Genomic DNA, 20,297 nt, shown 5'->3' with positions numbered 1-20,297 from the left:
CTCTCTCATTGGTAAATAGAATCTCTCTTTAAAAAAAATCATTTGGGCCTGAGAATAGCATGTGCTTCTTCCAGGCTTCCCCAAGGATCCAGCAGGAAGGAGCCTAGAAGTCATGTGGAAGGGACTTTTGGTCCAGCAACCAGCTTTGATGCAGGCATCTTAGGCCAGTTTCCTTCTGGCAGCAGGAAGAGGATAGATCTGACTACAGAACTGTTTGCCTTCCTTCCCCCTCCTCAAGCTGTCTGGAATTGTCATTTTCTCTACTGATGGTAGCTGGTAGGGTCTTTAGGGTGCTAACCCAAGTACTAGTTGTTGGGCCTCTTATGAAATCAGGTCTCCAGTTGCGTCCACTCTCCCCATACATCCCCTCAGCCACCAGCAAGCTCTTTGCAGCTGTGTCTTGTCTCCAGGCTCCCCCTCTGCTGTCACTATCATCAGGTCCTTGGTCCAGCCACAGACTGTGAGTGACTTCACACAGCTGGCTGGGCAGCCAGAGACAGACAGCTGGCAGGACTGAGCCTGCTGTGGCATCAGAGAGCCAGTTGGCTCCTTACCTTGGGCTTCACAGTAAAGCACTAGAACTTTTTATTTTCTGATGCCCAGGACCAAACCCAGCACAGTCTCTGGGCATGGAACCTCTGCTGTAGCATCTTCTTGGGTGCCCCCATTATTCAGCAAAGCATTACTGCCTTAATCTCTAAGCCCTTTCAGTTAAAGACTCACTCTCCCTGCCTTCTATAGTCCAGGGTTGTGAGCCCCAGAGCCTTTCCCTGCTATATCTCCTAGCACCTGGGGAAGTGAGAAGGCCTGGTAGGTGGTGTGCCCCTAGGACTGTGTCTCTGCCTCTGTTTGGCAGATCTTCAAGCAGGAAAGCAGTGAAACCCTGTGGAGCAGCAGTACTACCTCCCAGCCCAGGCAGAGTCAGGGTGGCAGCAGGGAAGGCTGGGAGAACTGGGCTGTGGGAATTTCCATATAAGGCCGGGCTTGCTGCAGCTGTCTGTACTGTGCCAGCCCTGCCATTCCTCCCAGAGCCAGCCTTCCCCCACCTGACCTGGGCAACTCAGACAAGGCTAGCAGGTACCTCCACCTGCCAGGGCCTTCAGTCCATCTCTGCACCTTGAGTGTTTCCCCTCCTTACAGTCTTCAGTAATGTTCCCTCCCTCCTCACCCTGCAGAAGAAGGCTTAGATTCTTCTGCCAAAGTTATACACTGCCCTGTTGAGCTTTTGGCATCCAGGGGACTATGATAGCTTCAGAGTGACTGGGAGAGGTGGAAAGGGGAGTATGTACCTTTAGAAGTGAATTCAGCCTGTGGGGCTGCAGCTCCCCCCCCACATGCACTGTAATTTTCCCACAGGTTCTGGTTAGCAGTTCAGAGACCACCATGCCTGTGTCCAGGTTGGACAGTGGTGGACACCACTGTGGGAATGGGCATTTCAGGCAAGCATGGGAGAAGCCGTAATGATCCATATGGTGCTGGGTTAGAGTCGGGGACATGAATACATTTAGCATGATAGAGACATATAAGGAAATGACAGACATGGAGACAGACAGATGGTGAATTGGGAGGTAGCTATAGATGTGGATGTGGGTATAGGTTACATGTACCTGTGTTCACTTGTCCCGTCATTTGAGAAGTCCTGGAGGTAGCAGTGTCTTCACAGTAAGCCTGTCTAGTGCTTAGGCCTTGGTTTCCTAACTCTGGTCTGCAGGTAAAGGAAGCAGGGTTCTTGGGAGCAAAGGCCAGCTGCAAGCACTTCCAGCCACCAAAGCAAATGCAATGTGAGGACCAAATGGAATAGTGCAGTTTGAGGTCACAGGAATGAAGCAGGCAGGAGTTCGTGCCAAGCTAGGCAAGATGATTGACTAAAGAAAGAAGCAAGTGGGAGAGAAGAAACGATCTCTTGTGCAGAATTACAGATACTATGTGTGGTTCCCTCTCCCCACAGGGAGGCATAGCTAATTGAAGGTAGAGTGGGAACTGCATAGTAACCCACAGCTTATCTTCAGCTCTGCTCTGAGAAAAAAAAAAAAAAAAAAAAAAGCTTATTTTAAGTCAAGAAAGAAAGAGAGAATGGAACAAAGAACGAAAATGGAAGAAAGAAAAAAAAAGCAAAGAAAGAGGCAGTACCAGAGGCACCAAGAGAAAGAGGAATTTGCTCTGGCTGGGGAGAGAGAGAGAGAGAGAGAGATACCCTTGAAGGATGGGGGAAGAACACACACACACACACACACACACACACACACACACACACACCTCTTTCTGCCAGGGAGAGCTCGGGCAAGCATCCATCACACACCAGGGATGCTGGGGCCATGGGAGGCTGCTCTTTTTTCTCCCTAGCCTTTGGCATTCCCACCCAGGCCCCCAGTCTTCAGCCTGCCTCATGGTGAGCATCCCTCTGTGAGTCTGTATTAGGCCATAGCCTCTCCAGGTCACCTGCCTTTCCACTCTCCACACAGTGTGCTTAGTGGGCCAGAGCTTTCAGTCTTGATTCTATTGAACATCAGTCTGTTTTTTCTTGTATCCCCTATGCCTTTAGTATCAGATCCCAGAAACCATTGTTAAACCAATGTTAGTTAATTAAGTTTTTGCCCTGGCCCTCATATAGAGTATAAGGTTTGAGCTCTCACAGTTCTTCTTTTTTTTTTTAATATTTATTTTATTTATTTATTCCCTTTTGTTGCCCTTGTTGTTTTATTGTTGTAGTTATTATTGTTGTTGTCGTTGTTGGATAGGACAGAGAGAAATGGAGAGAGGAGGGGAAGACAGAGAGGAGGAGAGAAAGATAGACACCTGCAGACCTGCTTCACCGCCTGTGAAGCGACTCCCCTGCAGGTGGGGAGCCGGGGTTTGAACCAGGATCCTTATGCCGGTCCTTGTGCTTTGCGCCACCTGCGCTTAACCCGCTGCGCTACAGCCCGACTCCCTTACAGTTCTTGTGGTCTTGGTTCAGTTCAAGCTTATTGTGTGGAACGTAGGGGATGCTGTGTTTTTGTATTGTCCCGCTGCTGCAGCAGGTGGCATAAAGATGACCCTCTTCTCTGATGCCAGCCTCAAGAACAAAGTGCACCTAAATTGGTGGTAAGGGATCCCTAGGGAGAGACAGCTTCTCTGGACAAGGCCTTTGACTGCCTGATCAGAGTCTGGGATCTCACTGCCCAGCCAGCTGCCTGAGCCAGTGGGACAGTGCAGCACAGCAGGTATAAGAAGACACTTCCTGCCTCTGGCTGCCGGTGAAAAGGGTCTTTATTATATGCTTTTCTCCTTTAAAAGCAAGTGACTTGATCACGGTGGCATCCCCACATGCCAAGGGCACATCTTTCCCTCCTCAGGTACAGCATGGACTTCTCAGTGCTCGTGGGAGCTCCCCATTGCTTGGGACTGGCATGCAATGCCAGCCCCTACTCTGCTAGGTTCACAGAAGCCTTGGCTCCTTAGGCCACACTGCCCGTGGATGGGGCCAGAGCCACATCTGGATGGAGGACCACCAGGTGCACTGACTCAGTGGGTATCACTTCAGGCCCAGCCCTGTGCTCACTTCTGTGCCACAGAACCACTTGTTTAACTCCAGGAGACTGAACGTGCCTTGTAACTGTTGATCTGAGTGCTTCCCATGCAGAAAATGTTCTTTCCTGAAGTAGGTAAGAAGCCAGGAGCATGGGCTCAGAATCAGACCTCTCTGGGCCTCAGCACCCATGCCTAGAATGAGAGCTATCCAGAGGGCATGAAGAGCCTTCTGGGCTTGGGCTGAAAACGATGGACTGTGAGTGTCTTACAGCCTGCCTAGCCAGATGCCACACTTACCTGCTGCTTTTATGTATTTTGTTTTCAGCCTACAGATCATTGTCTTTTTGTATATTCACAGAGTTGTACAGCTGACCCTTGAACAGTGTGGGGATCAGGGTACCAACCTCCTACAGAAATCTGAGTATAATTTAGGACTCCCCCAAAGCTTTACTCCTAATATACCTACACATGACCAGAAACCTCACCAAGGATATAAGTAGTTGCTTAACATACAGTTTATATGTTATCTCACTCTATTCTTATCATAAAGTAATCCAGAAAACAGTACATAATTAAAAATCTTAAGTAGATCACAACTGGCATATGGTGGTGGCATACCTGGTAGAGTATGCATGTTATAAAGCACAAGGATCCAGGTTCAAGACCCTGGTTCCCACTTACAAGGGGGTACGGGGGACTTCACAAGTGGAGTAGTGCTACAGGTATCACTCCTCACCTCTGTCTCTCTTTCCTTCTTTTTCTCTCACTATCTTTCACCTCTATCAAAAAAAAAAAAAAAAAAAGATGGACACCTTGAGTGGTGTAGGCACCAAGCTTCAGCAATAACCTTGGTGGCAAAAGAGAAAAAAATCAAGTAAATTATAAAAAGGTCTCATCCTCATTGTCTTCACATTGAGTAGGTGGAGGAAGCAGAGACTGAAGGAAAAAAATCCACAATAAGCTAGGGAGGTAGCTCAGTTATAGAACATATATTCTGTGTGAGGTCCCAGGCTCCATCTCTGGCACCACATAAAATGACAGAATAGTGCTCTGGTCTCTCTGAACAAATGAATTGCACTTAGATGTGAACCAGCACAAATCATTGCAGCTCAAGGATAAGTTGTGGGCCAGTGAAATAGTTCACTTGGATACTGCACTGCTTTGCAACCCAGGTTCAAGCCTCGACCCCACAACATTGAAGGAAACCAGTTCTTTGATCTCTTTCTTTCTAAAAATATTTTATTTATTTATTTATTTATTTATTTTCCCTTTTGTTGCCCTTGTTGTTTTATTGTTGTAGTTATTGTTATTATTGCCATCATTGTTGGATAGGACAGAGAGAAATGGAGAGGGGGGAGAGAGAGATAGACACCTGCAGACCTGCTTCACTGCTTGTGAAGCGACTCCCCTGCAGGTGGGGAGCCGGGGGCTCAAACGGGATCCTTATGCCAGTCTTTGCGCTTTGTGCCATGTGCGCTTAACCCACTGCACCCGACTCCCTCTTTGGTCTCTTTCACTTTCTCTGAAAAAAAAAAAAAAGTAAATTACATAATCTAATCCTGGAACATGTTTCATTCTCCCCAACCCCTGGAGGTGCCCTGCGCTCCTTAGCTGTTGCCCCTACCCCAGCACCGTCAGCCCCTGGCAGCCACCATTTAGTCCGTCTTCTAATTGAAGCCGTTCACCTGTTTTGATATCTGAGATCAGTGAAATCATTCATGCTCAACTGTGATGCCAGGGATGGAACTGAGGACCTCATGCGTGTGAGTCTAACACTTTACCCACTGCTCAACCTCCCAGCTGCAGCTTGCACATTCATAAATCCAGCCTGAAGGTGTACACAAAACCCCCAGTTCTGCCATCAGCACAAGCTAGTTGGTGCCTCTGCCTGCTGGTTGAGGGTCCAAGAGGGTCATGTGTGTCCTTCTGTATTTCGATGGGCCTGCTGGCAAGAGTGTGTGGCGATACTGGCTGAGTGCTGTCACAGGAGCAAGCTGTTTCCTCAGAGGCTAGGGGGACTGGAACAAGCAGAGTAACAAATGCAGCCAGCATTGTTCCATCCTGTTTGACTCCACCCACACATCCACACACACATGTTCATCCATCAGAAAGCACTGTTCTGCAAGCCTCTACCAGAGGCTCTGTGTGCCTTCTTGACAGGTTTTGCCCTGAAAAGTGCTTTCTGATCATGACACTGTGAGAAAATTTTCCATGGGGATCTGTTTCTCAGTCTGTATTTAGGGGTGAATGGGTGACTCCCAGGTGTGTGGGAGTGGGGGGCCTGTATGATTGGCTGGTTGTGGTCCCCTCTGCTCCTGGAGGAAAGGGCCTCCCCTGTTACCAGCTCTAATCAGGCCACTCTGCATTTCTGACCTACTTTCCACTTCCCCTCTGCCTCTTTGAAGCATCCTCCCAAACTCCTGAGAAGGAAGAAGAAATGAAGGAGCCCTATTTTCCTTGGTTTACCCCAAGCAGGCCTCTAGTAACAATGGACAGAGGGTGCCCTGTTCTCCCGTGAGCCAAGGCTGATGAAAGGAGGAAAGCTAGGCTGTCAGTAGGTGTGGCCATGTCTCTGGGGACAGGTGTGTCCTGTACCTTCTGCCCAGTCACCTTGCCTTCATGTGCTCTTTAGCCCAAGGCTGCTCTGCCACCTTGGCTGAGACATTGGGGGGGGGGGGGTGCAAGAGAGTGCCTGAGGCCCCTGATGACCAGAGGGCCAGCAGTGACCTTGCTAGTGAGGACTGAACCCAAACCTTGGTGCCATGCAGGCTTAGATGGCCTGCAGACAACTATTCCTTTGTTAGGAAAATGAGCCCAGTGCAGCCAGGTAATTCTCAGCCTCAGTAGAAGAATGGGTTCCCAACCCCTGGAGGCAGCATCAGGACAAGAATTGGTACATGAGTTGACTTACCTGGGCAAAGCTGGGGCCGGGGCTTCCCTCCACCTGGCTGAGTCTGGGTTCAAGTCTAGATGTCACTTCTCTCCCAGCACAAAATCTACCCAGCCAGCAAATGGGGTATGGAGGGCTGGTCTGGGATACCCAAAATGAACTCTGTGTGTGGAGTAAAGGGACAAACAGTGATGGTGTTGCTGTCCTCACAGCTGTGAAGGTGTGTTATGAAGTTGTATGGGCAGGCCTAGTACGTATCAAGCATTCACCGGTGGTGGGGCTCAACCTCTAGTCAGTGCTGTTAGGACTCCATGGAGCACCAGCACTGAGTTTCCAGTCCCCATTCTCCAGGAACGTAATGTGCTCTGCTCCCCTACCTGCATGGAGAGTGCGATGAGATGACTGAGGTTCATAGTAAGTGCTCCTGGAAGAGCACAAGAGAGGCTGTAGTCTGGTGTGGAGGCAGCATGTTACTCCTTAGCTGTGCCTGCTGTGCTCTTCCTTTACTGATGCTTCTGAAGGCCTTTTTGGAAGGAGCTTGAGCCTCCTTTCATACACAAGGACACTGAGACCCAGAGAAATCACCACAGGTCTTTCAGTGGGTGTCTTGGCCATGTCCAGCTGCAGGCCCAGCTGGGAGATCTCACCTGTGGCTGGTAGCCACATACCCAGTACACATGGTGACTACAAGAGGGGCCAGTGCAGGATTTGCCAACCCTCAACATTGAAATGATGGTCCAGAGAGGAGCCAGGAAGCCACACTGGGACCACAGGGAAGAAATGTTGGGGTTCCTGCTGTGGAGGAACATCTTCCATGTCCCATTACTTCCCTGTGTGGTGGTACCTATGTTGCAGTATAGGATGTGTTGGCACCAAGGAACAGGTAAACAGTTCTGCCTCCCCTTTTTATCTGTCACAGTAAGCACATATAGGGGAGGTCCTGGGCCCAAAGGATGGGAACGGCATTGGGGATGAGGGAGGACAGGGCCACCTTGGATGAGTTTTCATGTCCCTTGTCTCTCTCTGTGGTCCCCCTCCTGGTGTGTCTGAAATTGAATCTGTTAAGTGTGCCCACTCTTCACAGGTCATATAGCAGGTGTGCATGGGGCATCTGAGCTGAGGAACCACCGCTGAGGGAGCAACCTAAAGAGTTGGGGCATTAGCGTGATATGAGGTCAGATACAGATTTGAATTTGTGAAGGGTGTATGGGGTAGGGGGGCAGAAGGCCCTGTTGGGCTGGACAGTGCAGCTTTGGGGCCATCGTTCATCAGGGGAAGGGGCCCAGGCCACCAGTGTAGTGTTCTGTGGGTCTTTCCTGCCACCTCCACACTGAGCTCAGGGTGGATAAGCTCACCAGAACATGCTCCTGGGTTCTGGGCTGTTGTTTTCGACGGGTTATGTTGTTTTTGCCGGGCTGGCTTCACGGGCGGGCAACAGACAACCAGGGACTCATGGCTGGGTTGTATGCAGTATCTCTTTATTCATGCAGGACGCAGCACAATCTAAGCCGAGCTAAGCTAAACTCAAGTTAAAGTACAGTACTCTAAAACTCACAATGCTGTCTTTATATATACTTCCCAAGTAGGGTGGAAACAGGATGTGATGTAGAGAGGGTGGAGAGAAAAGTGACTGGTGAAAATCAGGGTGTGACAAAGAAGGGATCAGGGTGTGACAAGGAGGGGGGGTGGAGCAAAAACATATCATGAAACAGTGGGGATTGAACCAATTCCCTGGAGGGAGGTGCTTGTTAACAGCGGTTATGTAAATCGAATAAAGTGGTTATGTAAATAGAATAGTGTTAAGCAGGGGGGATTTAAACCAAATGAAACAGAAGGGGTCTCATGCATACCAACACTGGGCCACTTCCTCCTCACCCTTCTGGGAGTCCAGAGCTCTCAGTCAGGCACCAGGAGTGAGAAGAGGGAGGTGGCAGAGAATGTGTGTGGGGGGTACACTGAGCTGGGGGGGGTTCTGGAAGCTACACCCGCTGTCCCTCTGGCATGTGAGGCATTTTGAGTGCAGTGGGGTGACTGGTCTGAGTTCAGCATCTGAGTCAGGCCCATGGCCTGCTCTTTCCTCCTGTGGCTCAGGAGAGAAGCATCTCTGGGGCAAGCCTAGACGGCCACCTCCAAACTCTGTCCAGAATCTTTTCTTATCCAACTCTTGATCTCAGCAGACACTGACCCTGCCATCTTCTCTCTGTAGCCCACAACCCTGCCTCAGGGTACCATCAACATGAACCAGTGCAGCGATGTGGTGGATGGGGAGGCCCGCACAGGCCAGAAGTTCTCCCTCTGCATCCTGACGCCTGAGAAGGAGCATTTCATTCGGGCAGAGACCAAGGAGATCATCAGTGGGTAAGTTCCATCACCCCCACCCTCCTGTCCCTGAGCTGCGTGTGGCACACCCCCTACTCCCTTTCTATGCTTTCTTTCTGCCCTCTGTCTAGAATAAGCCTCTGGCCCCTGACTTATGGAGGCAGCTAGAGTGTCTACCCTCCCCAGATGCCCTCCCTCAGTCTTTCTCATAGAAGACAGGACTTGTCTATCTCTGTGTATTCTTCACCCCCAGCACCATACTCAGGTGCCATGCTAGAGCTGATGCAAGTTTCTGAATGGAAGGAACAAGCCTCTGGACTCCTCCACTCCCCTGAGCATGACCTGTGCAGAGGCTCTTGGGACTCTGGAGAGAAAAGGCTGGCTCCAGTGTTCAGAAGCCAGCTGTCCAGGGTCCTCAGTCACCAGCCTATACACAGTGGTCAGGCATAGTGCATCCTACCTGGGCCTCAGACACTGAGTCTTGAAGAAAGTCACATGTACTCTCAGGTGTAGAGAGTTGTGGCTGAAAGTTACTCCCAGGACCTCAGAGTAAGGGCTGACTGGCACAGTGCAGAGAAGAGGCTACCCACCCCCTCACAGGCATTTCTGCCTTGCCCTGCCCCACCTCACCTGGTGCAGACCTCAACTCTGGGTACCATGCTCTTACCTCCATACACAGTGGCTATAGCTAGGTCTCAAAGAAACCCTTCCTTTGTTGAAACTAAAGGGTATCATGTTCTAGTTTCCTCTTCTCTGCACTGTGCTGGCTCTCCCAGGGCCTGCCTCTTCTGGTCTTAGGAATCCACAGGGCTGGTGTGAAGCCCTCCCCTCATGTCTTCTAGAGTTAGGTGACAGGTGGGATAAGCAAGTTGTTTGAGGTACCCTGGAAACCCAAGACCCAGTGGGTAATGTCTCAGCATGCCATGTCTGACACTTGGCACAGGTCACTGGGGAGCTCTTGTGGAGGGGGCCCCTGCTGTTTCCATACAGCCTGTGGAGACAAGGGAGCAGGTGGAATTGCTGAATATATGTGTCTTCAGAGTCCTGCACATAGGCTGGGTGGTCCTGAGAGTGGGAGATGTGTATGAGGGGCTATAGTAATTTGCTTGATGTGTTCCCTCACCCATCCTGGCTCTGGGCCTTGATCATTTCTCCCCTGTAGGAAGCACTGTCACTGTTTCCTTGGAACAGAGCCTGGGTATCACTACCTCATCTTCCTCACCATCAGAATGCTCAGTCTTCTGTGGATGCTAGGCAGAGAGATGTGCCCACCCTTGTCCACTCAGCCTGCTCCCCTCTGCCTGCTAGATGTTTGCAGGAAACCTTGTCTTTGGGTTCCACGGCCTTGGAAGTGGATCTGAAAGTTCAGGTCCCCACCGAATTATGGATATTTATCAGGCTGACTCAGAGTCAGGGAGCCATCCAGCTCTCTTGTGAAAGGTGTGTGTGGGGGGGTGAGAGACAGAGAGAAAGGGGCAGGGGAAGAGATAGGTTATTGAGCCTTTGTTGCTCCAGGCTGACTTTTTCTGAGAGAAAGAGAGAGAAGACATCATAGCTTCCTCCAGTGCAGTTGAGGCATGGCTTGAACCTGGGCCATGCACATGGCAGAGCAGGCTCCTCTCTGGTGAGCTGTGTTGCCAGCCCTCCTCATAAAGTGGATCTGCAGACATATTTCCTGCACAGCTTAGGCAGCTGCATCTCACAGAACCTGAAGGAAAAAGTTAGTTTCCTTCCCTGATTCTTCACACCTAGAAGGGACACCAGGATGTCAGGGAAACAGCTTCATGAGAAGAGATCAGAAGGGAGCTTGCAGTGGAGGCTCCTCTGTGCCCTCAGCTGAGCTAGGCTAAGTGTCCCTCATCTGTGTGTTCCCTACTTTCATCTCTGCCTTCAGAGTCAGGGAGCGCTTGATTATGTCTCAGTTACCCACTTCTACCAGCCTCCATGTTCATTTTGCCCAGCCTTTCCCCTGGGCAGTTTATTAGCATTATAACATCTGGAAGAAGTTAGATGCTTCCTGCTGGGCTTCTGTGAGAAACCTAAGCGCTGGGGACACATTCATCATCTGTTGCCAGGCCTGGCACCTCGAGTCCTCCAGCCCTGCCATGGTAGGTCTCTTCACCCCTGCACTGCCTTCTCTGGGTCTCTGGCCTCATTCAGAGTCCACAGTATGGCCCCAGCACAGCCTCTCCACTCTGTTGCCAGTCTGTAGGTCTGCAGGCTTGACTCACCAGTTTGCTAGTTGATAGCTGCTTGACTGGTTGGCAGGGCTCCAGCACCCAGGGGTTTGCACCTCCCAGCACACTCCCTCTGCTCCTAGGGCCCTGGAAGGATGCTAGCTAGTTTCTTTGGCCCTCCCCAGTGAACTTTAAGGAACACCTTCTGTAGGGGGTTCTTGCAGCACCCTGGGTAGAGGCCAACCCTGACAGCAGGCTGGAAGGCAGTCTGTTCAGCCCTAGGACTATGAGCTCCTTAGATGGCCTGAGAGGGGCCTCTGCCTACCTGCTGGCTTTGCAGACATGGCTGTGAGCTTCTTTCTTTCTTTGGGCCCCCAGACAAGTGACCCACCCATGGGACCTGTGCCCTGGGTCCCTGTGGCACCAGGGCCTTCATTCTAGCAAATCAGTGCTTTGGGCAGGGCTGGGGGGGGGGGGGGGGTCACACTTAGGTCCTACAGCCATGACCTCCACACCCAGGCCTATGTCCTAGCTGTCAGCCGTCAACAGAGAACACCAGCACCAATCATTACCCTTCCTCACTTTGTCCGTTGTTCCTCAGCCCTAAATCCCAGAAGCACTTTCCAGTACAAGAACAAAAATCCTCCTTCTGCCCCATACCCAGGTGCTGTTAGTCCCTGTAGGCTTCTTCCAGGGTCCTGGCTATGCAGGTATCCCACTTAGCAGAACAGGCCCAGGGCTCTGGGAAGGTGTGCACCAGGGTCCTTCTTGGTGTCTTATCTTTAGGAGATAGCAGGAGACAGCTCTCTTCCTAGCCCCTTCCTCTCCCCTCCTTCCCAATCAACCTTCACTACCTTTGTCCATCCTAAAATCTTACTCAGTACAAGTGGCAACCATTGCGCCATGACCTCAGGGAAGAGACAAAAACCCAGAGAGGCTGTTTTCAGGAGGTCCTAGTTGGAGGGAGGCAGAACCCTAACCCTAACGCCCTCTGGGCTCTGCCAGGCCCTTCCCAGGCCAGGCTGGATACAAATAGGCCTAGCAGTGAGTGAAAGAGCAAAGCCCCCCTCCCACTTTTTCCCCCCACCAGTGTAATTACTGGAGCTTAGTGCTGGCACTATGAATTCACCACTACCAGCAGCAGTCCTCCCTCCCCTTTTTTCCTTTCTATTACATTTGATAGGACAGAAATAAATTGAGAGGAGAAGAGGAGAGAGAAAGACACCTGCAACCCTGCTTCATTGCTTGTGAAGCATTCCCCCTGCAGGTAGGGAGCAGGGGCTTGAACCTGGGACCTTGTACATGGTAATGTGTGCTCATTCAGGCATGAAAGGTAACTCTTGAAGTGATGACTTGCCACTGTAGCTCCTGGCTTCCTGCCACAGTGGGCCTCACTGGTTCCCAGTTGCAGCCCAGCTGTGTTCTTCTCAAGTCAGCTCTGGGAAGGCAGTTCTGGAGTCAAGGCCAAGTCCTAGAGATAGGCTTGTCATAGAAAGGTGAAGTCAGGGTGGAGTCCACCACAGTGAAGCTGGGCATGGGGCCCACCCTGCCGTGGTCACTGTAGGTCGGCTCTGATCCTGGCCCTGACGATCCTTGGCTTATCCTGCCTTTGCCAATGCCTCCCCACCCTAGCAATGCAGGCTCTCATCCAGGCTGCTGTCCTGCCCAGCACAGTGCCCAGACGCCTGGCCACTGGGTGGACACCATGAGATGGGATATGGATCTGACTGGTGCCCTCCTCCCCTCAGATGGCTGGAGATGCTCATGGTCTACCCCAGGACCAACAAGCAGAACCAAAAGAAGAAGCGGAAGGTGGAGCCTCCCACACCACAGGTAGGTGGTGGGTCAGCCACATGGGGCCCCTCAGTAGAGCTGGGGTGACATAAGTGCCCTGAGTGCTACCCAGCCTAAAACTGGGAGGGCCCAAGGTTGTCTCAGCCCTGCAGGTCCTCTCCCCAATGGTCTGTGGGCTCAGTCTGCACACTCCTCTCTGAGCCACAGGGACAGGGTGATGTGCAGGCTGACCCCGAGCAGGAAGTAACTAGCAGTAATACAGTGTGCCTCTTCACCCTGGAATAGCCCAGCAGGGGCCGGGGACAGGGCAGAGGCATGTTGAAAGGCTCTTACACACTCACTGCTCATACACTCTCCTACTTGGCACTGCTTCCTGCAGAGATGATCCATGATGGCTGAAAGGGGGCTGGCCAGTGAGCTTTAGTGTATTCCAGCCAATTGAGGGGCTCTCAGGGGACCCAGCTCCTGCCCTGGATTTTGACCATAAGTGGAAGAAAATGACATTGGCCTTGAGTTTTGTGTCTCTGCCCTGTGTCCCATGTAACCAGAGCAGGAAGTGGCTGGGCTGCTTCTCCCTGGTCTAGTAACCTCCACCACCACCACCCCCAAGATATATTTATTAGGGCTCTGCCATGTTCCTCACACTGCTGGACCCCTGCAGGACTCAGTCAGACCCCAGTGAACTTATTTGCAAAATCTGCCTGTTAAAATTGAGTATACAGGATTTTTGTGAGAGTAACAGAAAGTGCTGAATCTACTGTGGAGACACAGTAAATACTGCTCCTTATCTCTGAGCTCTGTATTTTACCTTTAGCAAATGCATTTGTCTTGCCTGACCATGCCTCATAGCAACTCATTGCATAAAGTAGGCAATATGGAGACTGGGATCCATTGGTATCTCACACAGCCCAGAACCTGACAACCAGCCTAGGGCAGAACTTTACCCCCCACTGGGCCCAGAACTGGTTCCTCTGTTTCACAGTGCTATAGTTGTAGGACCAAAAAGTGTGGATGGCCTGGGTCCCCTTTCCACAACCCACTCCGGTGCCCTGGATATCCTTGCCATGGTGACTGCATAGGCCTCCTGCTGCTGTTTGTCACTGCTGGCATTTCTTCCATCCCTCCCATTCTTAAATCCCAGCCAGCAACCCCCAGAAAGTAGATTCCCCAGGCAGAGTGAAACCAAGAGTTGCTTGTGGAAATAGTGATGCTTCTTACTCTAGAGCAGGAGCTACAGTGCCAAGCCCCCTTCTCCAAATTGTCTGATTTGAGAGAAGAGTTCTAGGCAGAGTAGCAGAGTAGGGTTACTCCACATTTCCACATTGCAAATATTGTAGGTTCACTGAGTAGCCTTATTTGGAGTCAACTATTCAGTGTTTAGAAGACACATGTGGGTCAGACTGGGGGTTGGGTTGTATCAGCTTCCTGTTTAGTCCTCCCCTGAAACATCACTTGCCTCAAGTACTCAAGTCATGGCCAAGCTTTACCTTGTCCATGAACCAGTTGGTCACATGTGAGGAAATCATCCACTTTCCTTAAGGGTCTCACAGAGTTTAAGTCCCTGGGCCAGCCTCCTCCGCTTAGTCCCTACTGAGTACCACAGGAAGCCAGCTGGGACCTCACTTGTCCTTCTTCTTGGCCCCAGAGCATCACGTTTTGAGGCCCCTGGTCTCTGAAAGCTATGTTCTCACCAAGGCCATCAGTTTTATGGAATGATGTAAGGGCTTTCCATAGCAGGGGCCAGGCAGGCCTCCCCCCGTCAACTGCTGCTAACGGCATAGCAGTGCTCCAGACGGAGCTGTGGGAGAAAACTAAGGCCTTGGGTCCCACAGCATCAAGAGTCCAACACTGAAGCCTTTCCTGGGACCTAGCTGTCAGGTTAAACAAGAAGTACTCAAAGCATCTAGGCTCTGTTAGACTCAGCCTCAGCCCTGCAGAGACTAGGCACACAGGACAATGCAGGAAATCACTTCAGAAAGGGTTGTTGGGAGATGGGATGTAGAAAGTTGTCATGTCAGATGACAGCCTCCCTGTCAGGTGAGCTGGAAAGGGCCAGGCAGATAATCCAGTGCTGGGCTGGATTCCAGCACAATCATAACCTTGTGTCCACTGATCAATAGCCTGGTGGTACTTGTGCTATGTCTGCACACTGCAAACATGCACTCCTCACACTTTACTGAGAGGAGTCAGACGATTATGGGGTCCTCCTTGGGGTGGGGCATTATACATCACACATACCCCTGCTCTGTGGGAGAGAGAAGAGGTGTGCTTCACTCCTGAGATAATCCAAGGCCGTGCTGCCACGAACCCCTTAGCACCTGGCACCCAGCATGTTGGGCCAAGCAGGATGGTTGGGAACTTCATCCCCAGCCCTACCTGAGTTCCAAATTTTAGTCCAATTTCCTCTTCACCCCAGAAGTGCACCCTGTCTAGCTGGGCTCCTCTCACATGGCTCCCCATGTAGCCATCCTGACCTGGGAACCCATGAAGTTGTCACTGTTTCCTTCTGGACCAGTGCTCCCATCCTGTGTGTGTATGTGTATGTGGCGGGGGGTGGGGGGAGCGCATGCTGTGTTTGTATCTGAAAACTGTCCTGAAGATTATCCTGGGTGTTCCACATAGCTCTCTAAGACCTCACAGGGGAAGGAGGGTGAAGGCTCGGGCTGGCCTGAGTGGGTGCTGAGTGACCTGGGTGTGAGGTCTGTAGCCAGTTCCTGAGAATATGGAATGGGAGTTTATGAGCCAGCCCCTGTGGTCTCACCTTGAATGCTTAATGAGCCTTGAGGCTTTTTCTGGTGTTGTGTGTTTGGTGACAGAGCTCACAGCAATAGAAACCGGAGCATCTTTGCTTCAAACCTGCCTGAAGCTGTGGGGGGAGGGGAAGGACAGGCACCATGGGGTGCTGGCTGGGGCTGCAGAGTTGCAAGGCCAAAGCACTGGCCAGGAAGTGCCTTCACCCAGCATGCCTGTCTTCTGAGTTTTACCTCCTGACATCCGGACATATGACACTATAGTGGAGCTTGGTCTCCCCTATCTGGGCCCTGCTCCTGAGCCATGTGGCCCCTGCTGCCCAGATGTCTCTCTCTTCCCTAGGAGCCAGGCCCTGCCAAGATGGCTGTCACTAGCAGCAGCAGCAGCAGCAGCAGCATTCCCAGTGCTGAGAAGGTCCCTACCACCAAGTCCACGCTCTGGCAGGAGGAAATGAGGGTCAAAGACCAGCCAGATGGGAACAGCCTGAGTCCAGCCCAGAGTCCCAGCCAGAGCCAGCCCCCTGCTGCCAGCACCCTGAGGGAATCCGGGCTGGAGAGCAAGGATGGTGAGTGCAGGCTCCCTCCCATCCCTAGGCTAACCTGCATCCCCAGGCCACCACCCCTGTGCAGGAGACCTGGTGCAGGCTTCCTTATGAAGCTCTAAGACTCTAGCTTCATCCTATGCTGTTCTTAAATCCTTTGTCTGAGAAAGCAAGATGTCCCTAGTCTGCTCTGTTACTGCAGCTGGTGACAGGAGAAGTAGATGGGCTCTGTAGCCAGGTCTGTTGATAAGGAGGCTTCTGGCTCCATTATTTTTAATATATTTATTTATTTGGGGATTAATGGTTTATAGTCAGTAAAATACAACAGTTTGTACATGCATAACATTTCCCAGTTTTCCACATAACAATACAGCCCCCACTAGGTCATCCTCTGCCTCTGGCTCCATTGTACCTGATGTCCCTGCCTGGTTAGCTTGGTGCCACAGTGGTCTGAGAGCCACAGAGTTCTCCTTTGACTCCTGGGTGGAGCTGGGGAGGAAGCAGCTGGGGTCCCCAGGAACAGAAGCAGTTAGTTCAGTGCTCTCTGCTGCCCCTGCCAGGCTCTGAAAGGCTCTGCAAGACACAGGCTGGCTTTTCTCATGTGGGTTTGGTCCAGCTTATTAGAGATGAGTGGATAGCTGGGAATGACCATTGTATTCAGACCAAAAGTTATTTTGCACAGTGCTTTAGTTCTGTGATGGCACCCTGCTTAACACACACCTGAAATCTACCCAATCCTCTCCTGCCTGTTGTTTACACCTTCCCTCCCCAGAAATAAATGCTGTGGTTTGCTCCTTGATATTTCATAAGAGTATTGTCAGAGGAACGTCTCTCTTGGGGGGCCTCCTACTCTATCAGACTCCAGAAGAGAAGCACAGGGACCCATAGCAGTTAGCAGTCTGACCCAGAGGCCACCAGACAGAAGAAGTAAGAGACAAGGCAGAGGTGTGGGGTGGACACCTCTTCCCTCTCCATGCTCTTCCATGGGCCAGCCAGGTAGGCATTTGGCAATGGAAGACAGATGTTTGATCTGCATAGCTTCTAAGAAAATCCTGAGACGCCCCCTCTGGCAGCAGGTGAGTGTTCCTTCTCCTGTCTCTTGTAGAAGAGAGCAGCATGAGCGGTGACCGTTTGGACTGTAGCCGCAAAGTCCGGGTAGAGAGTGGCTACTTCTCCCTAGAGAAGACCAAGCAGGACCTGAAGACTGAAGAGCAGCAGCTGCCCCCACCGCTCTCCCCCCCCAGCCCCAACACCCCCAACAACAGGTACAGTGGCCCTGGACCACCCACCCAGGAGCTTGGTCATCCTATTCCTTCCCCAGGTCCTCAGCCCTCCAGCCGGGTCTGCAGCAGCTTCCCCAATGTCCTGGACATTTGCAGCCGGCCCCCTGGCCACTCGTATGCCGATGGCACTGGAGGGCGGGGAGCAGAGAGACCAGGGCATTCCCTTGCCTTTAAAGCCAGCAGGCAATATGCCACCCTGGCCGACGTCCCTAAGGCCATCAGGATCAGCCACCGAGAAGCCTTCCAGGTGGAGAGAAAGCGGCTGGAGCATAGAACTCGAGCCCGGAGTCCTGGCAGGGAGGAGGTGGCCCGTCTGTTTGGCAGCGAGCGGAGGTAAGGGAAGGATTAGAGGGCAGGATATTCCTGGGCACATGCGCACATGTGTGTGCACATACACACACTGCACTCCCCTTTCACAGCCTCTCACTTGGACCCTCATGCACTCTTTTCACATACTTCCTAGACGCACGTGCCCTTCCTCTTGCCCATAAGCACAAGGCTCCCTACACCTTGGAGGGGGGAGGGTATACACTTGTTCTTCCTTCTTTTGAGAGCACACAGTGGGCTGTGTATGTGTTGGGGGTGGGAGGGAGGTTCATTCCCCCTCTTGACCCAGAACCCCGCCCTGGCAACCCTGATGTTAAGGTCACAGGGCCCAGGGTGTTCAACAGGGCCACTTGCTTTCTACATAGTCCTAATAGTCCTGGCCCTGGAAGCCCTGGCATCTCTCAGTTGCCTGGCCCTTGTGTGGCTGTGTCTCTCCTTTCAAGGGCCCATATTCACTTTCTTGAGGAAGAGACCTCAGAGAGCCAGATGGTGGCAAAGACCCTCCTAGGTTTTGAGTAGAGGGGGACTCCCACAGGAAGCCACATACACAGTGTGTCAAGGTCTGCAGTGTGGAATGTAACAGCTATGTCAGGCAGGGTTAGAGACGTCTAGTTTGAGAAATCACTGGATCTGGTCCTGCCAAGACAGCCGTAGATGGAACTCAAAATTCAGTAAATTTAGGAGCTTTTTTTTTTTCTATAGCAATATGAAGTGTTACTTTTTGAGTTGACCATTTTGTGTGGCCTGAGAATGATAAATATTCAAATGGATGTTGGCAGAAAAGATGTTTCCCACCCCTGCTGTAAGGAGAAGAGTCCTCTGCCTTTCACGGCTCTTGTTCCATTGACTTCACTGATCACTGGGCAAGAGTCAGGGTCCATCTCAGAGATCTCTAAACCCAGACCTAGACAAGCAGACTCCCCAGCAGTAGCTCCAGTCACTCCAGCAACAAAGACCAAGTGGTCACCCAGGTCTACAGAACAGGGCCTTAGAGCCCCCACAGATCCCTCTAAATGATTCTAAAAATTTCCTTGTACAGTTCTCTGGAAAATGAAAACCTAGTAAGGACCAGCATAAGGATCCCGGTTCGAGCCCCGGCTCCCCACCTGCAGGGGAGTCACTTCACAGGCGGTGAAGCAGGTCTGCAGGTGTCTATCTTTCTCTCCCCCCTCTGTCTTCCCCTCCTCTCTCCATGACGACATCAATAACAACAACAATAATAACTACAACAATAAAACAACAAAGGGAATAAATAAATAAAATAAATATTTAAAAAAATTAAAACAAAAAAAAAATGAAAACCTAGTTTGTGTTAGCTTCCTAGAGAAGTTTGCTTTCTTGATGAAAAACAAAAAGAGGTTTGGACTGAAGTTCTAGAAGTGTCCGCACAGTATCTGTACTTAGACTAGAGTCTAACCAACACAAGTGGCTCCTTGCTTAAGACCAGACCAGCCCATGTTCTCCCACAGTCCCAAGCTATAGACCTACTTAGGGGGTCAGCTCCAAAACAAGGAAAAAAAACATCCAGAGTTCCTGGTCAAGAAAACAGAATGGGGAGTTGGGCGGTAGCGCAGCGGGTTAAGTGCAGGTGGCGCAAAGCACAAGGACTGGCATAAGGATCCCAGTTCGAGCCCCCGGCTCCCCACCTGCAGGGGAGTCGCTTCACAGGCGGTGAAGCAGGTCTACAGGTGTCTGTCTTTCTCTCCCCCTCTCTGTCTTCCCCTCCTCTCTCCATTTCTCTCTGTCCTATCCAACAACAATGACACCAATCATAACTACAACAATAAAAAAAACAAAAGCCACAAAAGGGAATAAATAAATATTAAAAAAAAAAAAAAAGAAAGAAAACAGAATGTACCATACTCCTAGGTAAATGAAAGAGGAGACAGAACTGCTGGTTCCTGCTGGTAACCCTGTGTCACCATTCCCAGTGACAGAGATTGAGGCTCAGGAATATTCCAGAGCAGGTTTCCCCTTAGTTGGGAAGGCCCTATTCCCCTAATGTCACCTGGGGCTGGGCCAGGCTGTCCTCCAGTCTTGCAGCAAATACCTAAGTAGAAGGACTTGCCAGGGAGCTAGGGGGCTGGTGGGCAGGGTGTGTAAGGCTTGGCAGGAGCATGTGGGCTCCTGAACAGGAGGCTGGACTGTGAAGGTGTGGTAGAGCCTGTGATTCATGCCTGCATGCACGCTTGCCCTCAACACTTGCATCTGGAGGCCTGAGAAGGGCCATCTTTGGAGATTTGCTTTCTGCATGCTCAGTGCCACTCTGGGGAGGGGCTCCCTACTGGTGCCAGTGTCCTCAGGTCTGTCATATTCACTCTGTTGCTGCCCCTGATGACATCTGACTGGCTGCTATCACTTTTCCAGGGCTGCTGTCTCAATGCAAGTCCCATGTTTCTGCTTGGCTGCTCCCTCGCTGAGTAGAGCAGAAGCTTACCTTTGCAGCTATGGTCATAGAGCCCTCTCTGTGGGTCCTGCTGCCTGCCCTGCCCCACAGACTGGCTCCAGAGCCTTTAAGCTACCTGCCCACCATGCCAACAGCCAGGCTCTTGGTCACTGAGGCCTGCTCCCTGCAGTCTGGCCAGGGTCCTGGAGAGGAGGCAGGACAGAGGTGCAATACCTCTTCTGTGCTGCCAGGACCGCTTGCATCCAGGGAGCTGTTAGAAGCCCCCACTTCCCAGGGTCTGTCGCAGCTGACATGTAGT

The 20,297-nt window shown here is 51.5% G+C and overlaps 1 protein-coding gene across 1 annotated transcript in view; it reads left to right on the top strand.

The window, feature by feature from the left end:
• Nucleotides 1–20,297, top strand: part of MPRIP (myosin phosphatase Rho interacting protein) — a 130,736-nt gene that overhangs the window by 60,586 nt on the left and 49,853 nt on the right. The window contains exons 4-7 of the mRNA XM_060202494.1: nt 8,607–8,758; nt 12,645–12,729; nt 15,784–16,006; nt 17,088–17,598. Coding sequence (XP_060058477.1) covers nt 8,607–8,758; nt 12,645–12,729; nt 15,784–16,006; nt 17,088–17,598 — 971 coding nt within the window. The remainder of the gene's footprint in view (nt 1–8,606; nt 8,759–12,644; nt 12,730–15,783; nt 16,007–17,087; nt 17,599–20,297) is intronic.

Source organism: Erinaceus europaeus, chromosome 12 (assembly GCF_950295315.1).
Source record: "Erinaceus europaeus chromosome 12, mEriEur2.1, whole genome shotgun sequence".
NCBI lineage: Eukaryota > Metazoa > Chordata > Mammalia > Eulipotyphla > Erinaceidae > Erinaceus > Erinaceus europaeus.
This window is presented reverse-complemented; position numbering and strand designations above follow the sequence as displayed.